We start from the raw sequence: 10,668 nt of genomic DNA, 5'->3' as shown, positions 1-10,668 counted from the left end.
GTTTATTCCCGACCGAGACACAAAGGATCAGATAATTTACAAAAGTACTTGGTACGTGCATGCATGTCTAGCGCACCCCGCTTATACAACTGCAGTAACCACAGCGTTACCAGCAAGCCTGTTTGCGAGTTAACTCGCCGCCTCACTATTCGCGTGGAGCGTCGTACTGTAGTTCACGGCAAAAGGTGGTTCAGGCTGCCCGGGCTGCCCGGGGGGGGAAGGGGGGGAGGGATTTGCAGCCTCATGCCACGCGACTAAGGCGTCCCGCATAGCACCGCACATAGAGACTGCTCAGATTAGTCAACGTTTGTTTCTTGTAGTGGGCGTAGGTGCCTGAAATAACCGTCTTGCTTCCGTGTCGTCGTTGTTTCAGCTCCGAGGACAAGACATCGGCGAGGGGTATTGGGCCCTGATACGCTGTAGATCTATCGCCGAAATCCATTTCTTTTATGCTTTCGGCTGTTATTTAAGTAGATATGCGTAGATTCTGCCTCGCAGTATAAGCATGGGATCCAGTGAATACATTTGCGTACGTACGTATTGTCCATTGAGCTTGTCTTCGGCGAGAGCTTCAGAACTTTTGTGCGGCAATTCCTACATCTACAGCATATCAATGATTGAATTTTGATGAATGATATCTGTGTACCTCTTCGCTCTATTTGAGTATCTAAATTGTCAACTTGAAATACCACTCAACTTCTGAAGACTTCATCCTTACCTTGTCCATTTCAGTTTGACACCATGCATGTTGACTTTGGTCGTGGGGGCATGTCGCTTCTTGACGGCCTCATCTGTAGCAAGTCGTTGGCGTTTTGATCGGTAGTATTCTGGAGGGCGTTGAGTACGAACAGGTGCCTTAGTGGCCGCCATTTTTTTAGCCTTGAAAAACGTATGTCCATGATAATAATCTGGCACAATCTGGTACTGAAGTTGACTTATATGCGCCGAGCTCCCATTAAAATTAATGAGCGCTACTGAGTGGAGTGCGCCCAACAGTCATGGTGGTGTGGGGGTCTGGCGGCCAGCGCTTCGCAAGTTGGCCTCCAAAAGCGGCATCCCAACCTCCAAAAAAAGGCATCATGTCCGCCAGAACTCGAGACACATTTGCTGCGAACCTGCACTTTTGATGAAAAGTACCCGAACATTGCGGTAGCGATGTATGTACTACGCAGTACCTACAGTCTTGCTCCATGATTGGCTCGAATAAACAGTGAAGATCTACCCATACAGAGAATTACTTCGCCTGGTCCTCCACCTCATGGCTCGCACCGCACTTTAGTGCATGAATGACTAAACTGCAGTCCTGAACTGAGGCATTACGTACATATTGGGTTGCCTTTAATTTGTCAGGGTTATAAGCGTCTTCCATAGTTCGCCAATCTACATTGTTTTACAGCATGACTGTTTACTACCCTCGTCAGCCCGTTCCCTTTCGGTATGAACCACTGCAACTATGGGATCCCAGAACTCCTTATCTTCTTTGTCAGCAACCTCATTCCTAACATCTTCGACCCTGCGCCACACTTCCTCAGCTTTGTTGTATGATTGGTGTCGTTCATGTAGATCTCTCGTGATGCGTAGTGACCACTCCAAAAGCTCTCGACGTAGCTCAAATATACGTTCAACGTGAATATCCCCTTCCCACGCATTGACTGAGATACCTCGTTGCAGTATGTGCATGGATTCCAAACAGTTGCGATGGTGGATGTTCAGTGCATCAATTGCCCTTGTCTCAAGTTCCATGACTCTTTCCTCTGCCAGTTGCCCTTCACGAGCCTTTTCCAGAGCTCGCTCTTTGCTCGGAAGGGCAGCCCAGAGCACGGCACCAAACGGCGTGGCCCAGCTCAACACACCGATTAGACCCAGTATCGGGCCAAGTACTGTAACAAGAAGAAGACCAAGGCCCCAGACATGGCCTACGACGGCGAAGCGATGGTGGACATCGGATTTAACACAGCTGCGGCAGGTATACACATACTGGCGCAACCGTGCAAGAGCAATGCGACGCGCAGGCGGTACTGACCACGATATCCATGACACGGCCAACGCAGCAGCCAAGCAGTACCATGATGCCATCCGACGGCAGAAGAAGTCACACTGGGAGAATTTTCTGGCAGACAACGACAATATCTGGCAAGCTGCCAATATCTTAAATCGGGCAAGGAAGCGGCGTTTGGCAAGGTGCCGCGGCTCGTTCGAGCTGATGGCACGCGTACAAGCTCCAATGCAGAGCAAGCGAAGGAGCTCCTGACTACTTTCTTTCCGCCACTACCGCAGCATATTGATGAAGAAAACGAGCGTCCACTGCGAACGGCTGTGCCTATGCCGGATCTGACGCTGGGGGAAGTGCAGCGTCAATTAATGGCAGCCAAATCGTGGAAGGCGCCGGGTAAAGACGGACTACCGATAGTGGTTTGGCAGCGGATCTGGCCCGTGGTCCAGTATCATGTGTTGGCGTTGTTCCAGGCGTCCCTCGACGAGGGCGTGTTACCGCATCAGTGGCGACACGCCAAGATCATCCCGCTCAAGAAAAGCGACAAAGAAGACTACGGCGTTGCAGGGTCCTGGCGGCCGATATCATTGCTATGCACACTGGGCAAAGTACTAGAATCTGTCATTGCTGAAAGAATCTCCTATGCGGTGGAGACGTTTGGTTTGCTCCCCACGAACCATTTTGGAGGACGTAAGCAACGGTCAGCAGAACAGGCACTAGTGCTGCTGCAAGAACAAATTTACGCAGCCGGGAGAGGAGGACGAGTGCTGAGTCTCGTCAGTTTTGACGTGAAGGGTGCTTATAATGGCGTGTTCAAGGATCGACTGCTTCAGAGGATGAGAGCAAGGGGAATGCCAGAGAAAATTGTCCGCTGGATGGAAGAAAGACGAGGTGGAAGTGATCGGAGAACGACAGGAATCAGTGGAATGGATGAGGCGAATAGTCAAGCAGCTACTTAGACATAGCTAGTGAGCCCTATTGGCGGGAAGCCACCGGGAGTAATAAAACAATGAATGAATGTATGTCTATATGGGGTATATACTCACCCACGTCATTCAGAGGGATGGTCTTCCCACCCGCCAGTCTATTATTCCTAGTATTGACCGTCGTAATCTAAGTGCTGCGGCATTCATGAACTACACAGAGATTGACGCCCTAGCACGCACGGCTGCCAGCAAGATTCGACGAGAAGCTTCTCAGAAGAACCGTTGCCTTCGGTACATACTTGCTCTCGACTCTTTGCTGTCAAACATCTAGGCCGGCGCAATCGGCCCATAAACCATTGTCAAGACGAGCGCACTTAGCCCTGTCGATAACTAGGCTACCCTGTGCAATGGTCCACTCGGCTGCTGCGTTCCATGAGCGGGAGATTGGCGCCCACGTGTCTTAGGATTTGTCATAGCTGATGCATGGTTGTGACCAACGACCAAATTAATTTTGCGATGTCGGCGAACGCAAGCTGCACAGTTTTCAGGTAGTCCCTGTAGCCTGGTCTACACTGAATCAGACTAGATACCTAAACTATAGTGTAGAATTTGAGAATTCTATACAGAGCATCAAGTTCTGGGCATATCTTGACGCGTACCTGCCCCACTTCTTATTCTTGTGCTTAATGCCGCCAAGAGAGCGAGCGAAACCTTCATCCGTGCAACTAACACCACAACGACCAATTCTCACAACAAACTGTCCGATGACGGCCTGACTAGCACTTGCATGGCGACTTCTCAGACTCATGCAAAATGATTCGGCTCGCCCAAGTGTCGAGACATTTACGTGCTCTACTGCAAAATCCACAGCGTGTCCAATTCGCACATAGCAGTTTCTGAATCTCGCGCCCATGGGTAGGAGCCTTGCGTTCGCAAAGTTATGTCTCTGTCCTAAGTCAACCGCCATGACCAGTTCCTCGTACAACGTTGGCCGTTTTTCCTCAAGTCGTTGCCTTTGCAGGTCAAATCCATGACATCGCTCGCGGGTGTAGTCGAAACTTCTGACCTCTGCTCCGCAAATATTTGCGTACGTAGAACGCAGATCATCACCATTGGCGTCAGACTTGCTTGCGAACGGCGGATGCACATTTGAATAAGCAACAATAAGCCACGAAATGTCGCTTTGAGCCAAGGCGTGGAAGTACTCAGCGTCACTGCTCGAATCCAAACCGCGTCCCGGCTGCGAGTCGAGATATGTGCTCCAGCAATTAAAAGATAAGCAAGGAATATTGCGAAATTTGTTATCAACGCTGTTGACAAGCTCAAAAACGCCTGTTTCCTCGCTGGGTGTGTAGTACAAGCAGCGTGTATCGCTGAGGGTGTAGATGAGTCCCTTGACGGAGCAATTGACAATTTTGAGACGGCGGACAGTCACAACCATTGGCCTCTTGCAAGCAAATTCGTGCAATAGAACCACTCTCATCTGTGGTTGACAGGCAACTAATGGAATGCTGTCCGCATGTGGATATTGCTGTTCGATTCTGGATGACAGCCGGTGGACTGCTTCATAGAGTTGCTGTTCAATGCAGTTTATAAAGTCCCCTTGCTTCACTTCACGGGTTGTATGTGTACTAGCCGCGACAAGCCTCCCCACGACGTCATGAAAATACGCCACGATACCGCTTGCCAGCTTCTGACGAAGTATAGGTAGCTGGTTGTCGGGACCAAGCTTTCTGTGGCTGTCGTGATGATGAGAGGGAGGCCCAAAACTTCCCAAGTAGACAAAGTAGAAGCAGGTACCAAATTCATCGTAAGAGAGAGCGTTGGAAAAGGTAAGTGAATAGCACAACCCGAGCAGCTCGATGGTCTTTTCGCCGAGGAGTTGACGAATATCCGTGACAGTATCGTCATACTGTCGCCAGGCTCTCAAGGCTGCAAGCTGGCCTTCCACAGTCCCATCGACGTTGTGTCTTGCCGCTTGTTGGCCGCCGTTGGGTTGTTTGATTGCTTCATAGATGCAATCCAGTAGCCCTCTCTCGCGCAGTCGAGAATGAACTTTCCAGTAGGCGTCGAGGATGAAGGGCACACGCATCTGACAACTCACGTCGCCAATGCACGGGTCAAGATCATGCATGTCTCCACAAATCAACCGATCCAGAGCTTCTCGCTGATGAGCAGTGAGGATATCACTGTAGGCCGGCATTTTGAGGAGAAGCGCTTGGTTCAAAGTTACAAAGTGAGTAACTTCACTGCTTTACTGAGTAGTGAACAGGCTACAAGGATAGATAGCTGGCGACCTCTGGACAGCATCTGCTTTAATAGGCCCGCTTGATTTGGGTTTTACGCAGATGTCACCCTCCTTCGGCTTTTTCGATGCTAGGTGTCGTAAACATGACAGTGGTAGACCCACTGCATCAATACTGAGAAAATTAATATTGAGTATCGAGTATTGAATATTGAATATAAGGTGAGAATATTGAATACAATGTGAGAATATTGAAAGCATCGTGCGCCAATTGAACGCATTTCTGGTAAAAAGGAACGGCGACTGTTGATGAACAGCGAAGCATTTCGCCCGAACGACCAGGGCTCCCGTAAAGCTGCTGCCTGCTGATATGTAGTAGTCCGGGAACAAATAAGACTAGAATTCCATTGCTGATGAGACCCTAGATTGACACCGCTGTACCCCGCTGGCTGTCTAGTCGAAGCCTGCGAGCATGGGATCGTGCTGTCCAGGGACCAGTCAGATGGCAAGAAGTGGCGCACTGCCTGAGGCGGCATGAGTGGGGCGACCAGACGCTGGGGCTGATGATTCTGTAGGCAAGCCCCCGTTCTCCCCATTTCGTCGCCTTTTCTTTTCTCATCTTTGTTAACCTGCAATATCTGCCACCTTCCACCAACATGACGGTAAATCCAGATTCGCGGCACATCGACCTCTCGATACTGTACAGTCAAGGGCCAAGTTCTTCCTACGTCTTATTTGCACCTTGGAGTTCATACGCCTCGAGGATAAGGACAAGCGCCGTATCGAGAATACACACCTCGAGTTCCGACAGTGGGCTCACTTGCTCGACGTCTGGCCGAACAAGGAGGGTCCAAATCTCGACTCTTTGCTAGATCCCTCTAGAAACAAACTTCGCTCTCAAATTTTTTGGACCAGTTCCAGGCTGACCTGGGGTGTGGAAAGGGAAAATGTTCACCCTTTGCTTTCCATGCCATGAAGCTAACATGCAAATACTGCGGCTCTCACCTCAGTTCAAGACGTTCGTGGATTCACCCCCCTTGGCCATTTCGACTCTTATTTCGACAAAATTGAATCATCACTCGCCTAACTAGAAACTTCCGTCCACCAATTACTACTTGACACCCCGCCGGCGCTCGGATGTCGGGTGGCCGAGTACCGAAAGAAGCATGATGACTCAGACTTTAACCTCAAAGTGATTAGGGATATCTCGACTCAATTTACTCACCTGCAATCGGCAATTCCTATTGAGAGGGGCTCTTGGTGGTATAAGCTGGGCCTCAAGTTATTTGATCTTAAGTCGCTTGGACCACGTTGAGCAGTCCAGAGTAAGGAAACGGCATCAGGCGATAAGCCGGCTGGTCTGCTCAAAGCTTTGGTACATGCTGTCCTCTTCACGCACTACAGGACACTCTACGAGCAGGACTGTGGTGAGCAAGAGCGCAGGGATGCGCTTAACCCTGAGATTGAGTCGATGAGACTGCCCGTCGAGCAGAGCCGTACAGCATCAGGCTCGCCCGATGAGTACCAGTGCGACTGTCCTGTTTGTGGGCAGAAATGCTTCAGCCCTCTAGCCCACCTGAAGCCAGATGAGCAAGTCTTTCAACACTTTCATCTACTACTATACCCGGCCTGCTAACGCTAAGCAGATGCCATTTTCGGCATACAGAGAAATCATACGTCTGCTTGGATGAATGGTGCACTCGAAAGAACCCACCCTCATTCGACACAGCTGAGCAATGGAAAATCCACATGCACGTTTACCACACCCCGAAGTGGGTCAGCTATTTGCAAAGAAATTTTCAATGGATTTGCCCGGAGTGCGAATGCGTATCTCCCATGAAGTTCCCATCGATCGAATTGATGGCCCGCGACTTGGTCCAACATCTACTCCACAGCCACGGCCAGCAGGAAACTGAGAATGCCTTTGACAAGGCTCAGACTTGTGACCGGCCCTCCGACACTTGTCCAATTTGCGGAGAGTTTTAATGTCTCGTCAGGGTTGGAGTTAGGACCAGTCCGAAGGGAAGGAGCCCGCTGTGGCGCCTTGGGCCACTGCCTTCCGGGGGCGTTACGTCTCTGGCTATGGCACAAGGTCGGGAAAGCCCCGGTCACATCCACCCCGACAGAAGACCCGCGCAACGGTGCGCCGCCGTCATCTTACTCCGGGAGGCTGGCACGACAGGGGCCGGGGATGTCGCGACCGATGTATTCTCTGGAGGTGTCCTGCTCCCCTGTCTCGTACCTTGACGTGAAAACCGTGCCAGATACAAGCACACACAAGAGCAGTACTCCCGGATGCCCCGGATGCTTTGGCATAGAATTGGACACTGTGCATCCACCAAATCGTCTAATGAGCAGCGGCTTTAATTTTTGAGTACGCACCAGAGGCTCCTCTCGTTCACCACGCCTACCCAGCACTATTCCAAGCTACAGGGCCAAGGCGCTTGCTGGGTGCTCTGCAAAACCGAGGAAGACAAAGGTACATTGAAGAGCAAGGTACATTTCCGTCTTTCAACGAGTCATTTCTATAAGCCGGCTTTCCAGCCCAGCGGCGTTGCAAGCCATTGGCTTCTCAGTAGATGTCGGTGCGCACAAGCAAAGGTTAAACAGCCAGCGACGGCCATTGCGGACGCCTCCCTGCAGCCACTTGTTTCTGTAAGCAAAAATGGGGGAAATATTTGAATCAATCGATAAAAAACACGTTAACATTCCTCCTGGACGATCTAGTACCGTTTCTCAAAGACGCATGCGCGGCTATGGCATTAGCACTTGCATGAACTTGACTGTATTCCAACGGTGGCCAAGAATTGGGTGGAACGCGGACGGCCAAGGGCTCATGAGAGGCGCCACCGCTGTAGCGACCCGCCCCTTTTTGCCTAGCAGTAGCCCAGAGCTGACGCTTGACAAGCACCCCCTAAAAAACTCACAGCAGACGCCAACTACTACGGGTTTCTTGCCAGAATAGCGGTATACGTTCTCTCTCTCTAGCGATAATTTGGCGTGTCTCGGATTCTAGGTCCATGGCGTCAAGCGCGTCCACAATTTCATTTTCTTCGTCGGCAAGAATCCCGTAGTAGTTGGCGTTTAGATTCACGTCTCTTCTGAGGTGTCACCGTTGTCTGTGACCAGTTTTGACGGCGCTTGTCGAGCGTCGCACTGGGCTGCTAATGGGCAAGAAGGGGCGGGTTGTTACCGGAGCGGCGCCTCTCATGAGCCCCTCCTGTGCATCATGATGGAAGCCTTCCGGGAACTATCGGCGCCCCTTGCGCTGGTCGCGGGCGTAGACGATTGGCCAATCGCCATTGCCTGCGGCTGCGCAAGAGCGCTGAACGGTTCGCTCTATGTCTACTGGGCGTGCGTTTAGGTGGCTGAAAATTCTCTCTCTACAAAGGTGGGTACCAGTGTAGATGTAAGAGGAAGGTTGATTCCTGCTTGACTGTTTATGTCGCGAACAGCAGTGTCGGGCCGGCGAAATGCTCTCCTGTGGGTGACAATGGGAAGAGTGGAGCTGGTCTCCGCCATCGGCCAATTACAATGCCACTTTTCTCGCCAGCTACTTCCCCGCACCAGCATGAAATTGCTATCACCATACTTCTCACTTCGTTCTGTACTCAAAGACTACGTGTATTCTGTTCTTCGGCAGGATGGACCCGCTGAGTATTATCGCCTCGGTACTGGCCATCGTCACGGCTGGCCTTCAGTCCACGAGATCTTTAAAAGCAGCTATCCAACGATACAAAACGCGCGACATGACGTTGTTGAGACTTCTCGCCGAGGTGAAAGACATTGAAAGTATCCTACAAAGTCTCGCGCAACTACTTGATGCTACGAACCAGCAACCTGCGGTAGCTGCTGAGACGTCAATGACTGAGCTTCTCTGTGGGCCAATCGAACGATGTACCCAACTCTGCAGCGACTTTGAGTCCGCCATGAGGCGTTTCAGCGGCAAATCAACGTCAAGTTTTACAGACTGGGCAAGAATGGAGTTCATGAGAGGTGATATCAACCAATTTATGGACACATTGGCAGGATACAAAGCCACCATCTCCGTTGGCCTCGGTGTGCTTAATATGTGAGATTTTCTACAGTTCTCATGCTATCCATTTTTAGGGGCTCCATCAGCCTGGAAGCGTATCATCATTTCTAACTGTTGATGCACAGGCGCACTGTCAAATTGTCCAGTGCCGCTTTGGAAGAGCTTGAAGAAATGGTGAAAGATACCATGTATCAACTCAACCTTCAACTTCAACGTATCAACGACAAGATGGAGAACTGGCCACCTACAGGAGGCGTCGATAGCAGCGCGACGAAACCGGCCATAGATCTGGACGATGAGCGACAAGTAACAAAACAGTGTTTGCAGATATGCGAGGATGCGAAGTTGTATTTGGAGTCCTTGGCGTGTCGCGACTCACCTCTGCTAGATCAGCCCGCCCTGGGAAGCTCTGCGATTCTCCAGCAAAGGTTTGAAGCTCAACTTTTGACTCGCCAGGCCCTCAATGACAACCAGGCAAGCTTGGTAAATATCATTACTCGTCTTCGCGAGCGACTCGAGACTGTTCTTACGGACGGAGATTCAGGCGAAAGGCTACGGTTGAATGAAGACATGCATGCATCAAGGCAATGCCTAGAAGTGTGTAAGCTGGCGTCTAGTGAGGTTACCAATCAAAAGATACACATCATTGGGGAAGTGGTTGCCGACGGGGATAGTGACCATGTCGTCGTGACAACGCTGGCAGACCTTTTCAATGTTGGAAAAACAATGTCTAACAATCGATCAGCACTGCTCGTTGGGTCGATGAGCGATGATGCTCTTGTGCAACTATCCCACGACCGTTACAATAGCCGTTTTGGAGCTCTGGCGTCGAGCAGCCCGACTATCCACAGCCGCCCTGCCGCTGTGAACTCCGGGAACCCTGGGACGTCGAGCGTTGGTTCGTTGGCGGGGCACCATGCTCGCAGGAAAAGCCAGCACTCGCAACGGAACTCTCCTTCATCAAACGAGACAAGGCGAAGAATGGTAGATGGAGACCTAACCCATGAGTCTAAATGAGGAGCAGTTCGAAATTCGAGTTTTACCTGTGTCGTTGATGCGACGAGATAGCTATACACTTTTGCCATGTCTGTTCTCAATTGGGCAACCGCTGAGCGCTCTCGATGACCATTCCTCGTAACCTCAAGTGTGTGGCTCCCAGGAAGAGTGGCATCCATTTTCTTGGAGTATTGCCTTACCCCTTCAGGCAAACGCCGTTCACCTTCCAAATATCCTACGTTTGATGAGTATAAGTCTGACCTCGAAGCGATCTCAGCGATTTTACCATTCATCGCTCTAAATCTATGTTTAAGATTCTCAAATCCGGGTGATTCAGAGGGACACTGATATGGTGCGCTGTCTCAATTTTATCAACGACCTCGCTGCCAAGCCATAGCACATGAGGAGCAGGCACGCTTGTCTGTGCCATTTGGTGGAAAAGGCCGTGCCAGAGCTGTGAGGAAACTGAAGC

The 10,668-nt window shown here is 50.8% G+C and overlaps 3 protein-coding genes across 3 annotated transcripts; 1 reads left to right on the top strand and 2 right to left on the bottom strand.

The window, feature by feature from the left end:
- Positions 1-241: 241 nt before the first annotated feature.
- ISF_09791 (hypothetical protein) lies at positions 242-870 on the bottom strand (the record flags this gene model as incomplete). The annotated part of the gene is made up of 3 exons (XM_018853392.1): positions 242-459; positions 534-577; positions 719-870. 3 exons carry the CDS (start codon positions 868-870, stop codon positions 242-244), a joined length of 414 nt encoding a protein of 137 aa, XP_018699420.1.
- A 2,644-nt stretch (positions 871-3,514) lies between these two features.
- ISF_09790 (hypothetical protein) lies at positions 3,515-5,122 on the bottom strand (the record flags this gene model as incomplete). Its single annotated transcript, XM_018853391.1, has 1 exon — positions 3,515-5,122. One exon carries the CDS (start codon positions 5,120-5,122, stop codon positions 3,515-3,517), a length of 1,608 nt encoding a protein of 535 aa, XP_018699419.1.
- Positions 5,123-8,396: 3,274 nt separating this feature from the next.
- Positions 8,397-10,217, top strand: ISF_09789 (hypothetical protein; the record flags this gene model as incomplete). Its single annotated transcript, XM_018853390.1, has 3 exons — positions 8,397-8,518; positions 8,808-9,236; positions 9,326-10,217. 3 exons carry the CDS (start codon positions 8,397-8,399, stop codon positions 10,215-10,217), a joined length of 1,443 nt encoding a protein of 480 aa, XP_018699418.1.
- Between the last annotated feature and the right edge of the window lie 451 nt (positions 10,218-10,668).

This window comes from Cordyceps fumosorosea (assembly GCF_001636725.1).
Source record: "Cordyceps fumosorosea ARSEF 2679 chromosome Unknown scaffold_74, whole genome shotgun sequence".
NCBI classification, from domain to species: Eukaryota; Fungi; Ascomycota; class Sordariomycetes; order Hypocreales; family Cordycipitaceae; genus Cordyceps; species Cordyceps fumosorosea.
This window is presented reverse-complemented; position numbering and strand designations above follow the sequence as displayed.